Raw genomic sequence first — 20797 nt, forward strand, 5'->3', positions numbered from 1 at the left:
CCCATCTGGAGGTGGGAATAGGAATGGATTCTCTGGCCATAACTGCAGAGCCAGCTGGGATCCATCCAACACAACACGGAGAGTGCCTGCCCCAGTCACAGCCCAGACATCCTGGCAGGGGCTGCTTCCTCCTGAGCTCCCTGCTCTCCCTGGAGCCAGGAACTGCCTCTCAAGGAGGCTCTGGGATTTGCAGTTCCCAGGCTTTGGACCCACATAACAATCTCAAGCAGTGTGAAAAGCAGCAGCAGCAGCTCCAGCCTAAAGGCCCAGGTGAGAATGATCTGTGTCCCCAGGGCACCAGCAATGCTGAGGCTGGTCACAGAGAATGATGAGGGAGGCAGAGGAGGCCAGAGGAGCTCCAGACACCTCTCATTTCACTTCTGATCTGCTAAACCAGTCAGGAGGGTCCTGCCAACACCTACCATGCCATCATCCTCGTCCCGTGGGGAGTAGGTGAGGGTGCTGGAGGAGGACGGGGTCCGACGGTGCTGCTTGAAAGTGTTGGTCCCGTCAGCTTTACAGGGAATTAAAAAATAAAGACAAGCATTTAGGATCCTCAGAAACATTGCCAAGCTATGGGACAGCCTCTGTAGCTGTCAGTGTTCCTTAGAAAAGGAAGAGACTAGGGATTCTGCAATGCTGGTTCATGTCTGGATGTATCAGCACAGGCAGAACGACCCTGATCTCAGAGCTTGCCCAGCAAAAAGCACAGGTAATATCCTTAAAAATACTATTAAAAGGAAACTTTGTACTCCCATGTATCTCAGCCACCAGTAAAAATTGCCAGGATCCAGGGAGGTCTGGATATCCTTGAGGCACAGGGGAGCCATGCTAAATTAAATATTAAATATTTGTATAGAGATCATGTAACTGACTCTGATACGTATAAAAGTCTGAATGCAAATATTTGGGAGTCCAAAACCATCCAGAGTCCAGGACAAATGTAATCCAAACATTTTTCTCGGGCAGATGTTCATATCCTTATCAAAATCAGTGTCAAGTCTTTTTGTTGCTATTAAAGGAAGGATATTTGTATCCCAAAATGAAACCAGGCCTCTTCCTACATTCCCCCCATGTGCCAGGGCTCGGGCTCCCCTCACCTGCTGAGCTTTGAGGAGCAAGGCACGGGAATTGTAAATGAGCAGGGAGATCTGCATCCCCTCCTGTCTGAGCTAAAAGGGGCCACGGGGTTTTACCAAAGCTCCAGAGTGACTCACAGTCAGGCACAGAGGGAAGATGGAAATTTTCAGCATTGGTGATGATTGTCACAGGGATCAATAAGATTTGGTGCTGAGCTCAGCATCAAACCCTGTTGTACTACTCTGTTTTCAGCAAAGGCTTCCCAGTGCTACTGCTCAGTCTGCCTGAGGAGAGAAAATTCCTGTGCCTGCTCATTTCCATCCTGTCAGGACACATAACAGCAAACCCAGCCCCTCAACACCTGGTTAATGACCAGAGAGATTCTCCCAACAGCTTTATGATCTGTAAAAGGACAACAACCACACACAGTGCATTAAATACCCACCCTTTGTGATGGTGGTCACAGCAGAGAAGGCTGGTCCAAAAGTTGTTTCCATTCTTGTCTGAAATATTGAAAAAAACAACGTCAGGGCATTTAAAGCCTTCAGGTTTTGCCTGAGCTGGTGAAATGCTGCATACACATTCCCAGCTTTTCTCTGTGAAGAGTGAGATTTTAAGAGGCAGGCAAATAGCCTGTTTCAAAAGGCAGCAGGGCTGTGCTGCTGTGCCAGCAGCAGGGGCCTTACCCCGTTAGTGTTCTCAGCAGTAGTGATGTTTGTAGTGCCACTGGAGAAACGATTGTAGCGAGCGCTCTTGTTTGAGCTCATAATCTAGGCCAGCATCTGTTAGTCATGGGAAGCTTGCTCTGTGGGAGAAGAAGGACACAAAGGGAGTTAGGCTCCTTGTGGGTATTTCCCTGGGCTCAGAGAACACTCTCCTGCAGCACAAAGCCCAAGTGTTTACCTAAACTCACACAGACCTGGATTTTCAGAAGCAAGAGGCAAGGACAAAGTCAGATCCCTGCAAATTGTTCCTGAGTGAGTGTTCAGCATTTTTAAAATATATAATTATCTTTTAATAAGAGCCTCATTTCTCCCCCTCCACCGGTTCATTAGGCTCAAGTTTGCAAAGTCAAGAATTCCACAACAGTAATCTGCAGAAACACGTGGAATTTGCTTTCTTTAACCTCTGCTGAAACCTGATACTGCTTCAGGGCACAATTATGCTGCTGTCCCAGCAAATCTGACAAGATGCTCTCAGTCTCCTTCAGAGCCAGGACAGCCTCAGGAAGGAGCTGCAGCTCCTCTGCCATCACACAGAAGCTCCTGGCTCAGGCAGGAGTTTCCCTCAGAGAGGACAAAGCTCAGCCTGGCACTGGGGAGGTGAAATGTCTCAGGTGTTTCTAGCAATTGGTTTTCTCTTACCTGGGACTGACAAGTCCTAAATCTCCAAGCTCTTTATAAATCCACTGGCATTTCTCCACCTTACAGAAAGGGAAACTGAGGCTCCCAAAGAGCCAGGATCCCAGCAGAGCTGTGAGCTGGGATTTGTGCAGGGATTCCCACTTCCCTGAGAGCCCTGGCACACGGGGCTGGGCACATCCTGCACACACATTTTGAACACTGCAAGGGTGACTCTGGGGCTGTCCTCGGCCAAGGCTCTGCTCGGGGCCTGACACAGCAATTCCAGTGCTCCTGCAGCTCTGGATCCAACAGCGGGCAGGCAGCCAGGAGCAGCAGAACCCTGAGCAGGGGATTGCTGCTCGGGTCTAAACTCCCAGAAACAACTGTGGGCAGAAATTATAAAAAATCCAAAGAAAAACCAAACAAACGGAAACCCCGAAACCAAGCCCAAAACCATCTGAAAACCAGGGGTCTGGATAATGTTTTCCACACACGTGACAGCACTGTCCTGGCTGCTTGCAAATGCCAGATCCCTGAGGAGATGCTGAGCACAGAGTCTGGAGCTGTCTCAAAAGCAGCAGGAATGAAGCAGAGCTGTGCTGCAGCATCAGGGAGACCTGCAGAGTCTGAAGCTGGGCTCCAGCAAGCCACAGGTCTGGCTTTGGCCACTGGATCCTTTGATTCCTTTGATTATCCTTTCATCCCCTGAGGGCACAGAGAGCAGAGGGAGGGTGGGAGGTGGCAGAGGGCAGACAAAGGGTTTGGCCACTGGCCCCAGGATTTCTGAGCCCCACTGACTCAGGCCCTCTGCCTCTGGCAGCCCTGGATGAGCCACTGGAGCCCTGAGCTTCCTCCCGGCAAAAACTCCCCCCTTCTGCACAAGGTTGAAGATTCCCCTCTCCAGCTACAAAGGCTGAAGATGAGAGGTCTCCAGCTGGGGTTTCCAGATGATGCAGTGCTCATAAATTAAGCAAAGCAAGTACTTCCATGAGCGATGGCACGAACTGCTGCGTCTCCTGGGATTTCCCATCTCAAGGCTGCATTATCTCATGTCCAGTAACATGTAGATCCCTAAAATGTAGGTTCCCCACATCTAGCAGTACACCTGGGCTCACCACTCTTCTCTGGAAAAGGGATTCAGCACTCTGCTCCTCCCATAGTTGGCTGGAAATAGAGAAATATTCAAATTTCCAGGGATACGAATCTGTGCAACACCTACTCACACCCCCTTTATCCTGCCCTGCTCAAAGGCAGGAGCAGGGATCTGCTCCCACTTCATCAGCCACGTCAGAGAAGGTTAAGGGAACCTTGCATATCAAATATTCCTCGTGGGGTTTAGGGCAAAGAGTCATTCCCAGGTGGAAAGAGAGGAAAGCCACCCTGATTGAGGATCAGGGCTGTCTGGAGACTCAGCTTCATTCCCTCTCACTTTCAGGGTATGTACCACCTCCAGATGAACAGATGGAGACTCAAGCAATGGGAAACACTCAGAGACAGGGAAAACAAAAATGGGGATAAACTGACAGTGTGAGGAGTTCTGCGATATCATCAAAGGTTGGATCAGATGTGCCACAAACAGTGGCTGCAGCCACCTGAGCCACTGCCATGACCCTTCAATCCCTGCCTGGAAGCTCCAATAAACCCAAAGTGGGGAAGGGAATGTGGAATTCAGGGATTTCCCACCCACTGGTTATGAGCTTGCCCTGTGCCTGCAGCTTGGCTGAGCGAGGTACCTGCAGCAGCAGCAGCAGCAGGGAGCCTGCTGGTGTCTGCTCCAAGCAGAGACCAGAGGAATGTGAGCAATGGAAAACATCTCCAGCAGAATATCAGCAGAATATCAGCCAGGCCGCACAACCCCAGCAAGATCTGATTTCAGCCCAAACCTCTGCACCCACCACAGACAGGAGCATTTCAGCAGAGCAGATGCCTCTCCAGAGCATTGTCTGACAAGCTCCTCACACCTTCCTCTCCATCTGAGAACCTTTTCCAACTGATAGCAAAGAATTTAAAAGGAGGCAGAAAAGAGCTGATGGTGTCAACATTAATACCAACTTCCTACAGCACTTGCAAAGATCTCTGCCAGATCTCTGCACCTTTGCTTGGCATCTGAACCCTGCCAGCTACACTGTCCTGTGCTCCCAGGCCTGAGTGTCCCCTTGGGGGCTGCTGCTGGGAACCCAGCCTGTGATGCACATTCTCCTTGCCTGGACTTAATTCTTTTAACATGCAACATCAGTGCTTTTTACAGTAAACAAAGAGGGGGGGAATCTCCCCCGGCAAAAGGAAGCTGTGGGGACGCAATATTCAGTAAATCCCACAGCTGATCACAACCAGATGTGAGGGGGGGCAGCGATAGGTTTCAGCATTTGCACATCACAGGGATCAACTCCAGGCTTTTGAGACTCAATGAGAAGAAAAGCCTTAAAATCCTACTTTAGTAATTCAGGCAAGGGACACCCAACCAGCAGCAGCTGCAGAGGGAAGCAGTGCTCCTTCTCCCATTGCTGAGGGGAGACCCAACAGGATCAGCCACACATCAACCTGTGACTGCACCTCAGAGCTGGCAGGAGAATCAGCACCCATGGCCTGGCTAATTCCCTCTCTCTGAGGTTACTCACCCCAAGGAAACTGCTGGGCTGGCAAATTGTCCCAGAGCAGGAGTGCCTGGCAGTGGGAGAGACAGGCACGGGTTATCCTGCCCTGGCTGGCTGAACTTCCTTATCTCACTGCTTGGGTATTTATGGTGTAAGACCTGTTCCTCTTACAACAAACACTGCACTCACAACACAAGGGTTACACATCCCTGAGAGTGTTAGCACATCCCAGGGAAATACTCCCACAAAAGCACTCGCAGGTGCCAAGGGCACAGGGTGATTGTGGGGTAATTAACTACTCTGGGGTAATTAACCACTCTGTGACCAGCAGCACCTCAGGTGCAGCTCATCAGGGTGACCAGGGCTGTCAGCATCTGGCCTGACCTGTACAGCACAGGGTGTGAGCAGGCAGAGATACAGCAGGTCCTGAGACAGGCACCTCTCTGGGGACACCACTCAGGGGACACCACTCAGGGGACACCTCTCCATGCATGGACACCTCTCCATGCATGGACACCTCTCCATGCATGGACACCTCTCAGGGATCACCTCTCCATGGACACCTCTCCATCCATGGACACCTCTCCATCCATGGACACCTCTCTGGGGACACCTCTCCATCCATGGACACCTCTCAGGGTACACCAGAGCAGAGGCAGGCAGTGGAGCCCCCTGGTCACTCCTCAGGCAGCCCAGAACACCTGGCCAGGGCTCCCAGCAGCACAGCTGAGCCAGCCTGGCCCAGCCCCGGGTGAGGATGGGCAATAAAGGGCAGCAGTGAAAGCACCAGGGCTGCAGGTGACACTCAGCTGTGCCCAGCAGTCAGTACCAGCTGGTGGTAAGGAGCTTATGAAAAACCCCATAAAACTAAGGAGACAAAGAGGTTGCAGATGAGCTAAAATCTAAAGCACCTGACCCAGCAGGACATTTCTTACACTCTTCAGATGTCAGTCAGTGCAGGAAGGACATAAAACATGAACAGAAGCTCAGCCTTACTGACAGGACGTGGCACCTCCACCTGATGAATCTGTGGAACAGTCTTTTTACTGTTTGTGAGTTTTTCTTATAAGTCACACCAGCTCTTCTGAGTGTCTTACAGTGAGACCATAATTGTACTGAGCCGTCATCAATAAAAATAAAAGGGATATTTTTAATTGCTGCTACTTTTACCAGCGCTTGCACTGACTGCAGGACTGAGAGAGCCCATTCAACAGCTGTTTGAACACTGCCATGCCTTTGAACAAATGGAGTTCAGAAAGGAAAAGCATTTCATAGGGTGCTTTTCCTAAAGGATAATGAAGCCTTGGGATAGAAGAATATTTGCAATACTTCATGGTAAAACCTGAAGCTGTAGCTTTCAAATGTGCCCACAGCTGGATCAAAAGTTATTGCTCTGGTGAAATGAAGCACCTCAATTTTCCCAGAAAAATAAAATTAAATTAGAAGTTAGAATAGAGGCCAATATTCAGTGCTGTTCCATGACACAAAAGCTACATTTGAAGTTTTATTTCCATTTCAGGTAACCTGGGAGGATCCACCTACAACACCATTTTTGTTATGCAGCCCAGCTCTGACCCTGCAACCGAAATTGTCCTGTGTGGGCTCAGCAGCTCCTCAGGCACTGCTGGGCAGGAACAGGCACATCCACAGCTCTGCCACACAAGGACCTTAATCAAAAGGTGCTTTAAAAGTTGGCCCTGCCACTGCACAGCTGCGTGCTGTGCCTCTCACAGCTTGTGCTCTTCCACATCCTCCCTCAAAGAACAGACCCCTTCTGAGAGCATCACATTGCTAAATTATGGATTTGGTGAAGGAAAAAGAATAAAACCCCAGCCTAGCCCTGAAACCAACAACACCCTCCCCCTCCAAGGCAAAAATCTCAGTGCTGCTGCAGTTCCTCGGGAGGGAAGGGCCAGATCCTGATGGAAGACACCACACTGGAGAGCTGAGAGCAGTCATCCTCAGCACTCACACCTCAGCAGTGCTGCTGGTGCTCCTCAGACCTGTCTGACAGAGAACAAGAGGCTGCCAGGACCCTGCAGGGTACTGTGGGCTGGCACAGCTCTGCTCTTGGTGTCCCTGCTGCAAATGTGACAGAGAGAGGGGCTTGCAGCTCAACTGAAAACCCCTGAACACACGGCAGGGCAGCAGCAAAGACTGGGGCATGGAGAAACTTGGCCTCTGCTCTTCCAAGGAAGCCAGAGCAATGTTTGTGTCACCTGGACTCTGCTCTCTTGGAGTTCTGCTAGACCCAAAGCAATCAAAGCTCCTCTCTCCTTTATTCCCCGATTCCTGTGCCATGGCTGAGGCCTTTTCCAGCTGCTTTGCCTTCTGGTTGGCTGCACTGCCTCCTCTGGAAAGCTGGAACCACCCCACCACACGATGGGATTCTTCCAGATTAAAGTCACAGCAAACCTGAGCCCATAGCCATGACTCAAAAAGCACGAAGTAGCACTTCCACCCCCTGTTCCCCCAACATCCTCCAAAGCTTTGGCACCTCGTGACACACACTCTTCTCTGCCCTCTGGATGAGACTAGAACACTTCAGAGATCCAGCTGAAATGCATCACCTCCTTCAGGAAAAAAACCAAAAAAATCCAGCAAATTCCAGTCACCTGCTCTTTTTCTGTACAGCTCCCTTGGGTTCTGCCACTGAGAGCAAGCAGGAGGCACCTTGGACACCAACACTCATTGATCAGATCAGTGATCCTGGGAGAAACAGCACCAAATCCTTGATTGCAAAAGAAACCAGGGGACGTGGACACTTCCACCATGGCATATCTACTGACAGCTTTGAGACAGAAGCACCACTCAGTGTCCCACAACCCCAAACACCAAGGATTAAACTCTGCCTCAGGGTGACTCAGAATTCCAGGGGACACAGCCTCTCCTCCAGCGTGGCTTCTGTGCTCACAGCTCTGCCCAAGGAACAGCCAGGATTTCCCACTTCTGGAACACCAGACCAGCCTCAGGACACACTTGCTGGGCTGCTGCAATCAAGCACTCCACACCCTTGCAAAGGTCACTCTGAAGGACCATAAAACCAGCCCAACACAGCTGCAGCTGCTGGACGGACCACAGGTACCCCTGCCCAAGTGCTGCAGGATCCAGGTGCCTCCTGGAGGGATGGAAACAGTTCCTCCCTCACTCCCAAAGTGCTGCAGGGCTCCAGGTACCTCCTGGAGGGATGGAAACAGTTCCTCCCTCACTGCTGCAGGGGAGCAGCTTCGCGGGAATGCTGCCTGACACCCGGCACCCGGAGCAAGCACTTCTCCTTGGAGCAAACACTTCTCCTTGGAGCAAACACTTCTCCTTGGAGCACACTCACCCCTGGCCATCCTGGAGCAGCAGAGCCCGGCAAGAAGCCACCAGCATGCCCAGTTCCTGAGCTGGGGACAGCCTTCTCCTCGGCCAAAGAGATGCCACCAGCATGCCCAGCTCTGGGCTGGGGACAGGCTTCTCCTCGGCCCAAGTGCCTCTTCCGCTGCAGCAGCGTGCGAGTGTGGATCGCTCCCCAGTGATGTAAACACAAAGGCATGCGGAGCAGTGGGCGATATGTAAATCCAGCTGGAAAATCCCACAGCTCAGCCAATCTCCAGCTGCCTCCCAGCTTTGCCCCGGCTGCTCCGGGTTCAGTCTAGTGCAGGAAAAACAACCCTGTCCCAGCACAAGGATTTATTCCTCTGATCGGAGACAGAAAAGTTCTTCGCTTGCTTTAAGGGGAGTTGGAGTTTCTCACCCTCTTTTATAGTTCCCAAACTATTCAGAATTCTGTATAACAACAGCAACACGCTCTCTGCCTGGAGAGACAATCCAGGGAAACCCGGGTACCCAGGAACAGCCACAAAAAGGCAGAGCTGGGGAGCAGGACTTGCCCAAAACACAGACACTGGTGCTGGTGGGAACTTCCACTGCCAGGACAGCTCTCCAGAGCTGAGGCTGTCCCAGGAGCAGGCACTGCCCCCTCCAGCCCTGGGACACCTCATTCAGAGGTGGCCCTGAAGCTCCAAGGCTGTGCTCAAGACAGAGCAGGAGCAGCCCTGAATGGGCAATTTGGGGTGCTGCTGCCAAAGGCTCCTGGGGTGAGCTCAGAGAGGGGTGACAGGTGCCCCTCTGAGCAGGCAGCTGCCTCCCTCCTGGTCCCAGCTGTCCCTACACCCCCTGATGGGCAGAGGGACGTGCTGGTGTGTGCCTCACCATGCCCATGGCAAAGGGAATAAAAACTGGGAGGGGAGAGTTCCAACAGACTGAACACGGCCACGTAATCCCAGTATGAACCCAGGAAGGATTTTCTCCCCAGTACACCCCTCCTGGCACACCTGGTCTGGCTGGGATAGCCTGTGAGAAAGGTACAGTCAGACTCCAGGAAATCCCACACCCAGGGCCAGCAGGGCCTGCGAGGTCCCTGGGAGCACTCAGAGCCTGCAGGGCTCCCAGAGGCTCCAGCAGCACCTCAGCATTGTGGAGCCCCAGGATTGTTAAGGGAAGGGCTGGCTTCAGGCAGGGACACAAACCTCCATGAGGTGTGCACACATGGCTCTAGGCTGCACAGGAGGGCTCACCCTGGGATCCCCCAGGGCAGGGAACCAAACCACCCCAACACCATGGACTGGGGTTTTTATCCTTCCTTGAGCCCAATGACATGAAATCCCCTGTCTGAGTGCTAGCAGGGAAGGTACAGCATCCCCTGACTGGAAACACCACTGAGGCTCAGGTTTCCCATTTCCACAGGGTAAAACATTCCCTCCCTCAGGCAGTGTCACCTGCACACAAACCAAACCCAGCAATGGAGCTTCTGGGTGGCTTCAGCCTGTCCCTCCCCTGCTCCAGACAGGGACCCCAGGGCCTGGAGAGGATCCAGCACACTGCAGACAGGACCTGCTCCTGCAGCTTCCTGCATGATTTTAGGATTTCCCTGGCCAGGGAGGTGCAGGCTGGACATCAGGAGGGATTTCTTCACGGAAGGGGTTGTCAGGAATTGGAAGGGGCTGCCCAGGGAGGTTTGGAGTCCCCATCCCTGGAGGTGTCCAAGGAACACCTGGATGTGGCACTCAGGGCTCGGGGCTGGGATCAGGCACAGGGTGGACTCAGTGGTCTTGGAGGTCTTTTCCAACCTAAACAATCTGGGATTCCGTGATCTCGCACTGCTTCCACTCATCAAGGGCTTTCTGGAACCATCCTTCACCTGCAAACCCTCTCCTGCAAGCCCCACCATCCTCGCTGGGACTGGAAGTGGGAAGCAGCCAAACCCTGGAGGCCAGAATGCTGCAGCTGTTTAAGAGGAACCCGACTGCTCAGTGCAGCCTGGAAACACATTGCTGGGGGGAAAACACCCCAGGAGGCAAAATCACACAGCTGGGACTGAAACAAAGGCACAGAACGGTGCCAGAGAGGAAGAAACAACTGCTGGGTCACAGTTCTTATCACAGCTACACCCTGGCAGGGACACCAGCCTGGACCTGGCATTATGGACACCCGAACCTGCTCCTGTGGCTGTGTCTGAGCCCAGCAGAGCCCAAAGAGATGTGGAACCAAGGGAATCCTCCCCGCTGCCCTCCCCAGCTCACAGCTCAGCGATCCCACAGCCTGGCAGCCTCTGTCAGCGGGACACACGGACAGAGCCCGAGAGCTCGTGTGGAACGAGAAGAGAAGGGCACAATCCACAATCCACAGTTCACAATCCGGACCTGCACATGTTCTGCGGCAGCCACAGAGACCGACCCACAGACAGCCCACATTTTCTGTACTGTGAGCCCAAACCCCAGGGAAAGGAGCTTACTGCGAGGGCAGGAAAGAGCCATCAGCAACACGTGCTGCTCGGACAGGGAACGGGGCACAAAACGCCAAAACTGAGCAGAAAAAGCCAAAGCTAAGCGCAGACTGCGATGGGAGCCAGCGAACACCCCGGGAGGGCAGCGGGGGCGGCGAGCGAGGCCTGGCGGGATTCACCGGGACGGAGCAGCGCAGATGATGCTCGGGATGCCCGGAGCGCCCCAGCAGAGCCGCTGGCACCCCACACACAGCGGCCGGTGGGCACGGGGCGCCTCCGCCGGCACCTCCCCGGCCCGAGGCCCGGCGCCCCCGGCCCGGCCCGGCCCCTCCCCTGCCGGAGCCGCCCGGCCGCGGCCCGCCCAGCTCCCCCCGGCCCGCCCGTACCTCCCAGCGGCGGCGGCGGCCGCAGCGCCGGTGCCCGGTCCCGGCACATCGCGCCCGGGCCTGGTGCCCCCCGCCGCCCGGCCCGGAAGAGCCGCGCTCAGCGCTCCTCGGGACTTGTAGTCCTGTGCGCCGCGTCCTGCCCGCGCCGTCGAACCGCCTGGACTACGACTCCCAGCAGCCCCCGCAGACAGTCACTCCGTGCTACAACCACTCTTGCTATTGGTCCTGCCCGGCCTCCAGCAATGACCAATCAGAAGGCGGCAACTGCCGCCTCGGGCCACGCTGCGCTGCGCGTCGCCATTGGCAGGGAGGAAAACTGCGACCAATCAGCGCTGGGAGAGGCGGGGCGGTGGTCACGCCAACCGCTGATGATTGGCTATACCCACAGCAGCCTGACCAATATCTGCATCGCAGTGGCCATAAAAGACGTAGCGGAGAACACGTGCGTTCTTTCCAGCCTGAGGTGCGGGACGGGGCCGGATGTGCGGGGCGGGGAGGAGGGAGTGGGGCCGGTAACTGGGCTGTTATCGAGGGCGGGCCGCTGATGATCCACATTTACCTTTCTGACACCTCGTCTGAGGGCGGCGGGCGGCCGCAGCCCCTGCTGAGCAGCCACGGCTGAGGCCCGCGGTGCCCGCGGCCGGGCCGGGCGGGCGGGCGCGCTCCTCCCCTCACGCGCTGCCTTCTCCCCTCAGGCTCGGCGGGAAGCGGCCGCGGCCTGCGGCTCGGCGGTGCCGGCGTCCCGAGCCCCCGTGCCCGATCCGCGGCGGTCCCCGGCGCTGTGGGCCGGTAAAAGGCGGTGTTCCCTACTCCGGTGTTGGCGGTAAGTGAGGCTGAGCCCCGGGAAATGCTCCTGCTCCGCAACGAGGCAGTTCTTGAAGCACAAAGAAGCAGCTGCGGAATGGGCTGGAGGAAAGAATTCGCCGACTTTTACTCCTCCTGGGTTAGTTCGAGGTGAATATCTTGCAGGGTGATGGGTGCAGTACTGTGAGTAAGTGCAAGCATTTACATTCTTAACTCTAGTGCTGCAGTGTGTAGATCGAGAATTAAAATCTTCTTTCTGTTTAGCTCTGTAGAAAATAACAAGCTACTCCTGTAAGGTTTTCGCACTCAAGACCAGCTTTAATTGTGAATGTTTTACTGTCGTATTTGTACTTAAGCTTCTATATAAATATTTGTAGCTTACGGTGAATAAAGTTTTAAAAAGTCTCGAGTTTTGCTTCTGTTTATCACAGTTTCCATGGGAGACCTGTACCTTTACAGACCGACTGGAAATGTTGTGTGGGTACCCAGTGCAACTGGAATGCATTGAAATTAAACGCATTTTTCTCAGCCCCATTCCCTTCATTGGAGTCTTGGAGTCACTTTGGTTGGATGGGGACTACAGCACTGCCCCTGGCAGCTGTGCCAGGGCTGGACAGCCCTTTTTGGGGAGAAATGCTCCCAATATCCAGTTGAAACTATCGTACGCCGGTTCTGCCATGTGGATCCAGATGGTTTCAAGGCTGGACTGAAATATTTTAACGACTTAACAGCGCTGTGTGTTTGGGCAATCAAAACACCGCTGTAGCCATGTAGATTATTAAAAAATTTTATTAACGGGAATGAACCGAAAGCTGTAAACAAGAGCCAGCAGAAATGGGATGTTGCGGGTGAGGCCGAGCCCTCGCACATGGCGGCTGGGTGCTCTGAGCAATTAACGGGAATAATTAACGCTGCGCTGAGCAGTTCCGCGTGGTGGCAGCAAAGGCCCGTGGAAAATCCCAAACGGCCGTGAGGAGGAGCTTGGGGCCAGCCCAGTGTGCAGGCACTGGGAAACCGGTCCCACACTGGGAGAGGGGCTGAGCCTGCTCGAAGTTCAGGTCTAAACCACAAACAGGGCTGTGCGGCCTCTGCTGTAGCAGGGTCTGTTCCCCACAGGCAGGGTGGAAGTGCTCCAAAGGGAAACAGTTACATCTTCCTCATTTAAAGGGGGTTTTTGTCGGTTTTAGACCCACGCTGAGGAAGAAGTGAGCAGCTGTAACCCAGACAGATGCCAGTCTGAGGGAGAGGGATGGTAGCAACCTGACATTGGGAATCTTAATCCTTTAGGAATCCTAAGTTTTGCCTTTAGGGAGGCTCCTTGTCACCTCGGGATGGGCTGCTGCTGCTCCAAAGGCAGGATGGAAACAGCCATGGAGCTGCCAGGCTGGTCCTGCCCCACACAAAACCCAATTACTGGGGTGAGGGGGCCCTGACAGCCCCCCATGACAGAGCTCACCTGGCTGCTCCTGCACGACTGACAGCAGGGTTTGCCAGGAATGCAAATGTTCCTGCACAAATGGATTTCCCACAGGTGATTTTAAAATTTAAATCGGACAATTTTAAGAATTGTCTCTCCCCTAAAATACTATTTAGGGAAAAAAGCTGGTTCATTTTAAGATCCCTTTTCACCCTGTGAAGCTGCAGCTGCTTGTGTTGCTGTAGCTCCCTGAGGAGTGGAGCTTGGAGCACGTGGGAGCTGCAGAGGCTCCTTGTGCCCCTCAGGAAAGCAGTGCTGGAGCCAAAATCCCAGGAAAAATGAGGGGCAGGGGTATCTGAGTCAGCAGCTGGGGGGGCTGGTGCTGGCTGGAGGGCAAAGGATATGGGTGATTTATTCTGTTCCATTTGGAGGAGCCACCAGAGGCTCGGCGCAGCGGGCACCTGCTGATGTGTGCGTGGAGTTTTCAAAGGGAAAAATTGCCAAAGGCCAAACACTTCATCCAGATTCAAGTTTGTGCTGAGAAGTGCAGCTTGACAAAAAAACAGCCAAAAGCCTGACACAGACCAAAGGGGTGAGGAGGCCCTTGAAGAGAGCTGGCAGGAGTCTGCAGCCTGTGAAATCACTGCCTGCAGCTTCCCCCCAGCTCTCTGCGGTGAAAAGAAAGAGCTGCCCAAGAGAACTTTGAAGATATCAAAGCGTTGTTGCAGTCTGAAAACACCATCACACTTACAGGAAGGTACTTAGAATAAGCTGCAATACATTAGGATTCTTCTCAAAGTACCAGAAAGGCGGAAGGAGGAGAAGCAGAGCCTTTCCCAGAGGGATGAACGTTCAGAAATCTCTGTACACAGCCAGGTGTGCAGGAGCTCACTCAGCCAAGCTCTGCCTTTGCAGGGAACAGGAGAATCCCTCACCGTGGAACCGTGTCCCACCTCACAGGGATGGACAGACAGGAGAAAGCACCTACAAGAATGGCTGCCTTCAAACACATCCTTCCTGCACGCCCCTGGCCAGGGCTCTCAGCTGAATTCCAGGTACACAGGCAAAGAAAAGGGAATTCAGGACGTTCTCCTACCCAGAAAAAAATCAGGACTTTTTTCCTCCTAGGTGGGGAGAAGGTGTTGGTTCCCTTACATCACAGCCTGGCTCTCGCAAGGTTACAGCAGCCTCACAGAGCAGGCACAGAGGGAGAGCCCAGCCCCTTCCCCAACACCCTCCTCCCACCTGTGAGCAGGGCAGGGATGCTGGCCAGGGGAGCCGGAGCCGATGGCTGCGAGGGGGCTGCAGAATCCCAGAGAGCTTTTCCTGCTGCTCTGTGCCCTGCTCTCAGCTGGCCTTGGGGGCAGACACAGACACGACAGACGGACATGCACACACTGCCCACGGGCCTGAGTCTCTGTACAAACACGCGTTAGGACCTGCAGCAGCCCGAGCCTCGCACTTCCTTCTTCACGTAGTCGTGCAGCTTGAATTTGGGCTCGTTGGGCAGCTTCATGGACCTGTGCTTCAGCTCCCTGGGAAAGGGGAAGGATGTTACTCTTACACTGCTGCTTCTGGCAGGGAGAGGATTTTGGAAGGAGCCAGGGAGGGAGTTTGGGCAAGGGTGTGGAGTGACAGGACACAGGGAATGGCTTTTTCCTGGCAGGGTGGGGATAGATGAGATGTTCGGAAGGAATTTTTCCCTGTGAGGACTTGACAGGGCTTGGAGCAACCTGGGATGGTGGAGGATGTCCCTGCCATGGCAGGGGATGGAACTGAATGGGCTTTAAGGTCCCTTCCAACCCAAGCCATCCCAGGATTCTATGATTCCAAGCTGCCTTGCGCAGCTCAGTTGATCTCAGCGTGGCTTGGACACTGCTAAAGCTCCTTTGGAGGACAAGGCCACTGCTCTGCTCACTTACTTGGCGATGGCTGTGAACGCTAATTCCACGTTGAGGCCGCTCTTGGCGCTGGTCTCCATGAAGGGCACCCCGTACTCCTGTGGGATGAGACACAGCCCTGTCAGGAGTGCCACCAGGGGTGTTCCCAGGGCTCTCAGGGAGTAATTTTTGAGGACAAAGAATCAAGAGTTGTTAGTAGAAACTTAAAGGAAGACCAGATGAGGAGAAAGGGGAGAGCATGACAAGGGGAAAAAAGCCAAGTGTTCCCAGGTGTATTTTGGGTTACTGGTCTCCAGGCGACCATTTCCTGTGCACATCCTCAGGTACCTCACCACCTTGGCAAGCTTCTCTCCATCTTCCCTTTTCACCACTCTGTCCTGGGCTGAATCCACCTGCACCAGGAATGGCAAAGAGCAGTTTGTGGTGATTTGGAAGGTCACCAGCATGACCCTCCCTGTCCCCTCATGCCCTGCCAGGCTCCCCTGCCCGTGCCTCCAGCGTGGGAGGAACAGGAGGCTCTGGGGCCAGGCTCACCTTGTTTCCCAGTAACATGAGGACCACATCCTGCTGTGCATATTCATGGATCTCTGTCAGCCAAGCCTGGAGGGACACAGCCAAAGAGAGGGGTTGGCAATGGCTCCAGGAGGAGCAGGGAATGGGAGTGATGGGGAGCTGCCCCAGTCCTGCCATGGACACCCTCAGTAGGCAATGCTGCCATTCCAGGCAATGCCAGGGATGTTCCACGGATGATCCCTGTCAACAAGGGGGTACCTGGGGTTCCCCCAAGCCCTGGGGGACCCACTTGGCCAAGCAAGCCCAGCACCCCACCTTGGCTGCTAGCAGATCCCCATTTCCCAGGGTAACATCAGCCCCTGGGATGTGCCCCGTGCCCATGTCCTGCACGTGCTGCCCCTGTGCCGAGCACACTGCTCCCAGCAGGCACCTGAACCAACCTCCCTGAGCCGTGGGGTGGCTTCCCTGCCCTCTAATCCAGCCTAATCCAATCAAACCTGCTCTAATTCCCTGGAATCCCTGGCCCCATGGTGTGAACTGCCTGCTGTCTCCAGCGCTGGAGCAGTGAATCCATCACCCTTTATGTGCTGAGAAAGGGAACACCTTCCCTGCCTGTCCCCTGCCTGCCCTTGCAGGTGCTCAGCAGTAACCAGAGCCCTTCTGCAAGTGACCACAGCTCCCACCAGCAGCACACAGCTCCTGACCAAACCCACAACCAACCACAACCCCAGCAGTGACACGTGGGGGACGGCAGGAGGGCCCAGGCTGCTGCTGTACCTGGATGTTGTCAAAGGAGGCTTTATTGGTGACATCGTAGAGCAGGAGCAGGGCTGTGGAGAGAGGGACAGCCCGTTAGTGCCTGTGCCAGACCGAGCCCACAGAGCACACAGCCCCTCTGGCCTTGAGGTCCCTGGGAGACACAGAACACACTGAAATCCAGCACAGCAACACCTCACACTGCTGGTGTTTGCAGTGTGCTGGTGTTCGCAGGGGCCCCAGCATGAGGGAAGAGATGAGAATCTGACTCCATGTTGCAGAAGGCTGATTTATTATTTTATGATATATATGATATTAAAACTACACTAAAAGAACAGAAGAAAGGATTTCATCAGAAAGCTTGCAAGAAAAGGAAAAGGAATGATAATAAAATCTTGTGACTGACCAGAGAGTCTGAGACAGCTGGACTGTGATTGGCCATTAATTAAAAACAACCACATGAGCCCAATCACAGATCCTCCTGTTGCATTCCACAGCAGCAGAAAACCATTGCTTACATTTTGTTTCTGAAGCCTCTCGGCTTCTCAGGAGGAAAAATCCTAAGGAAAGGATTTTTCATAAAATGTGTCTGTGACAGCAGAGCCCCCTCCATCCACGGCAGCTGCTTCCCATGGAAAACACTCCAGTGATTTCTGGCTCACCTGGCCTGCAGTGGCAGCTCAGGGTCCCCAGAGCTGGAGCAGAGGCTCCCCAGGAGCAGAGGTGGCCCTGCTTACCCAGAGCAGGATCCCAGGAGCAGAGGTGGCCCTGCTTACCCAGAGCTGGATCCCAGGAGCAGAGGTGGCCCTGCTTACCCAGAGCTGGATCCCAGGAGCAGAGGTGGCCCTGCTTACCCAGAGCTGGATGCCAGGAGCAGAGGTGGCCCTGCTTACCCAGAGCTGGATCCCCAGGAGCAGAGGTGGCCCTGCTTACCCAGAGCTGGATGCCAGGAGCAGAGGTGGCCCTGCTTACCCAGAGCAGGATGCCAGGAGCAGAGGTGGCCCTGCTTACCCAGAGCTGGATGCCAGGAGCAGAGGTGGCCCTGCTTACCGTGGGCATCCCGGTAGTAGGCGTGGGTGACGCTGCGGAAGCGCTCCTGCCCGGCCGTGTCCCAGATCTGGAAGGCAGACAGGAGCAGAGGGATCAGACCTGAGCAGAACCCACCCAAACCAGCCCAAACAGAATGGTGCAACCCCAGGAAGCTTCTCCAGGTTTTGCTACCAGGGACATCAATAGGAAAAATGACCTGAGCGATAAATACGGAGGCAGCGCCTTCCCGCTCCTCGGTGTGGGGACACAACGTGGCCAAGGGCTCCCAACACGGCCATTAATTGGAAAATCCATGGAGCAGATGGATGCATGGGGACCTGCTAATGTGATTTATCAGTCCTTAATGCAGCAGGAGGTTTGCAGAGTGCTGCTGCTGCCTGGGGGATCTGTGTTACCGAGCTGCAGGCAAAGGGCTCGGAGGAACTGTCAGGTCTGAGGGGGCTGGAGCAGCTCTGGCTGCAGGGTTGGGATGGGGATCGCTGTGGCCAGAACAGCCCCCAGCCCTGTGCAGGCTCCTGCCAAGGGGACAGAGCAGCCAGAAGGGTCTGTAAGGCTGATCCAGGGCAGCAGACACGAGCACAAAGGATAGAGGTGGGGCCCCATTTTGGGGGTGCTCCTCTGCTCTGTCCTCAGAGGGGCTTTGGCCATCTCTGAACACCCAGGGCAGCAAGGGAGATGCTTGCAGGGACATGGGGACATACCTGCAGCTTCACCTTCACCCCATCCACCGTCAGCACCTTGTTCTGGAAGAGAATGGAAAGGATGGTGAGGGGTGAGTGCAGCTGCACGATGCCAAGGGAGACACAGCCAGCCCCCATCCCAGCCAGTGTTCCCCCCAAGACCCTCGGGCTGATCCCCTCTCCTGCTTCTCAAACTCCCATCCATTGGTCCCAGCACCTGCAGAGCCATTTTCACCATGGCCCAGCCAAAGGATCTCTCCCTGTATCAGCATAAGTTGCATCTATTTGGGTACCTAAACCCTGGCAATGCCACACCCAGCTCAGGCTGGAGACCGGTGGCCATAAATTAATGAGCACCAACATCCCACCTTACTATCATCAAAAGACAGAGATAACCACTTCACATGCAGCCAGCAAATTAAAAATAATTCCTGCTCCTGCCTCTTGGACTGTTCTTCTCCTGGTTTCTCTCTTAGTATGTTTTTCCCCCCCTGTTTTGCTTGGTTTTAGAAAAGGTGGAACCGAGGAGGAGAGGGGGAAGTGTCCCTCCACAGTGGGTTTTCCCCAAAGCCAATGGGATATTTTGTGTGGAAGGATACCCTGGCAGAGCTGGGAGCTGTGTGGGAGCCCCTCAGGGTGGCTGTGCCAGACGGGGAGGGCAGGAGATGGATCCTGACCATGTCCCAGAGCAGCCACCATCCCAGCAATCTGCACCAGCCTCTCCAAACATTGAAGGAATGCAAGCCTACAGAGCAGGGGTCCCAGGGGAAGGAGCAGAGAAGAGATTAATTTGCTTGCCAGATCCATAGAAATTAGCACAGTAATCAGTGGGACGTGCTGGAAACACGGCCAGGGAACAGCACACCAGTGGGACGAGGCAGCTGGTGGCTGCTCTGCTGATCATTTAAACCCCATTTCCTCCCATTGCTCTGGAGCTGGTTTGGGATGCTCCCATCTCCTGTGTCACACGGCATGGCATGGCCCAGGCTGCTGTGACCCCAGCTGGGCTCTGCTGGCTCACACACACCCTGGCACTGGACACGCCACCAGCCACTCCAGCGCCACCAAACCCCCAGGGATCCAGGCCAAGACCTATCCCTGCACATCCCACACCCCTTCAGGTGCTGGTGAGGCTCTTCATTGATAGTTTTAAGAAGGACAGAGGCAGCATCTCATCTCCTGCACATCTACACAAGGATGTGGTGAGGAGGAGAGGGCAGGAGGGAGCCGGAGCGCTGAATCCTCCTCTGCTCAGGCAGCGCAGGGAGACGGCCCAGGGTTATAAATACCTTCAAAGGCAGCGACTGAGACGGGGGAGAGGAGTGATTCACAGCCCAGGAGCTGTAAAAATAGGCACCAGGCACTGGGGTGGGGGAGCAGGGAGGCACTCAGGGAAAAGCCAGGGCTCGGGGAGCCGGCCGGGGGTTTAGGGCTCCCCACATGTGGAGCTGAGCCTCTCCCAGGATGTGACACCAGGGCTCCTGAAGGCTTCGAGTGCCTAAAACCCAGCATTCCCACTGCTACAGAGTGCTCCCTGGACCTTGGTGCCTCTGCCCAGGGCTCCCAGGTGAGGAGGGACAGAGCCATCCCCAGGGCAGAACCACAGCCTCAGCAAACAGCGCTGAGCTGCACCTCCACCTCCACCTCATCCCAGAGGATGGGGAACAGCCCTGTCCTCACCTGAGCCACAGGTGAGGCTTATGCAGGGGCAGGTTTATGCTCTGCAGGAGATCCATGCTCCGAGCTCACCTTGCTCTCCAAAACCCTACATGCTCCTCTGTGCAGGTGCTGGACCCGCAGGCTCATCCCACAGGTTCATCCCACAGGCTCATCCCATCCCACAGGCTCATCCCATCCCACAGGCTCATCCCATCCCACAGGTTCATCCCACAGGTTCATCCCATCCCACAGGCTCATCCCACAGGCTCATCCCACAGGCTCATCCCATCCCACAGGTTCATCCCACAGGCTCATCCCATCCCACAGGCTCATCCCATCCCACAGGTTCATCCCACAGGTTCATCCCATCCCACAGGTTCATCCCACAGGTTCATCCCACAGGCTCATCCCATCCCACAGGTTCATCCCACAGGCCCTGCACCAGCACAGTGCCATTCCAAACACCACTCCCAGCTGCTGGCAGCCAGGTGCCAATAGCACCTGCCAGGGATCATGCCAGGGATCGTGCCAAGGACTGCAGAGGAAGCAAAGGCTCTGTGTTTCACCATTGGCCCCAGCTCTTGGCACAAGGGGAGGAGGACACTTGTTGTGATGGATGGTGACAAGGGACGAGGACACAACGAGTGCCACGTTGAACCCAGCACCAAAGGGTGCCCTGGCCCATGGGCACACTGTGAGCACCTCCAGCTCAGAGCAGAGTGTGGCTGTGCCCAGGGACGTGGCCATGTGCCCAGCGTGGCCGTGCTCCAGGGCTGGCAGGACACCACGGGTGCCAGGGACAGACCCCATGGCCCAGGCCTGAGCGTGGATCACCCAGGCCAAA

General features: G+C 54.9%; 2 protein-coding genes and 1 non-coding gene across 4 annotated transcripts in view; 1 reads left to right on the top strand and 2 right to left on the bottom strand.

Annotated features, from left to right (window-relative positions):
* Nucleotides 1-11274, bottom strand: part of TRAF7 (TNF receptor associated factor 7) — a 30301-nt gene extending 19027 nt beyond the window's left edge. The window contains exons 1-4 of one of the 2 annotated variants that reach the window (XM_036392646.2): nucleotides 11174-11274; nucleotides 1767-1885; nucleotides 1526-1583; nucleotides 423-514 (exon numbers count right to left, since the gene is read on the bottom strand). In XM_036392646.2, the coding sequence (XP_036248539.1) occupies nucleotides 423-514; nucleotides 1526-1583; nucleotides 1767-1847 (231 nt within the window). In that variant the 5' untranslated portion in view covers nucleotides 1848-1885; nucleotides 11174-11274. Of the gene's footprint in view, nucleotides 1-422; nucleotides 515-1525; nucleotides 1584-1766; nucleotides 1886-8345; nucleotides 8400-11173 lie in introns of those variants that run through there. The other variant, XM_036392647.2, reaches the window with a different exon arrangement.
* Nucleotides 11275-11709: 435 nt separating this feature from the next.
* On the top strand, nucleotides 11710-11800 carry LOC118692818 (small nucleolar RNA SNORD60). The gene has a single exon (XR_004981189.1). It is a non-coding gene; the product is annotated as a small nucleolar RNA SNORD60 (small nucleolar RNA).
* A 950-nt stretch (nucleotides 11801-12750) lies between these two features.
* RAB26 (RAB26, member RAS oncogene family) overlaps nucleotides 12751-20797 on the bottom strand; it is a 29193-nt gene continuing 21146 nt past the window's right edge. Inside the window, exons 3-9 of the mRNA XM_036392659.2 lie at nucleotides 18316-18357; nucleotides 17615-17681; nucleotides 16586-16638; nucleotides 15830-15895; nucleotides 15631-15687; nucleotides 15317-15393; nucleotides 12751-14929 (exon numbers count right to left, since the gene is read on the bottom strand). Coding sequence (XP_036248552.1) covers nucleotides 14827-14929; nucleotides 15317-15393; nucleotides 15631-15687; nucleotides 15830-15895; nucleotides 16586-16638; nucleotides 17615-17681; nucleotides 18316-18357 — 465 coding nt within the window. The 3' untranslated portion in view covers nucleotides 12751-14826. The remainder of the gene's footprint in view (nucleotides 14930-15316; nucleotides 15394-15630; nucleotides 15688-15829; nucleotides 15896-16585; nucleotides 16639-17614; nucleotides 17682-18315; nucleotides 18358-20797) is intronic.

Source organism: Molothrus ater, chromosome 16 (assembly GCF_012460135.2).
Source record: "Molothrus ater isolate BHLD 08-10-18 breed brown headed cowbird chromosome 16, BPBGC_Mater_1.1, whole genome shotgun sequence".
Taxonomy (NCBI): Eukaryota; Metazoa; Chordata; class Aves; order Passeriformes; family Icteridae; genus Molothrus; species Molothrus ater.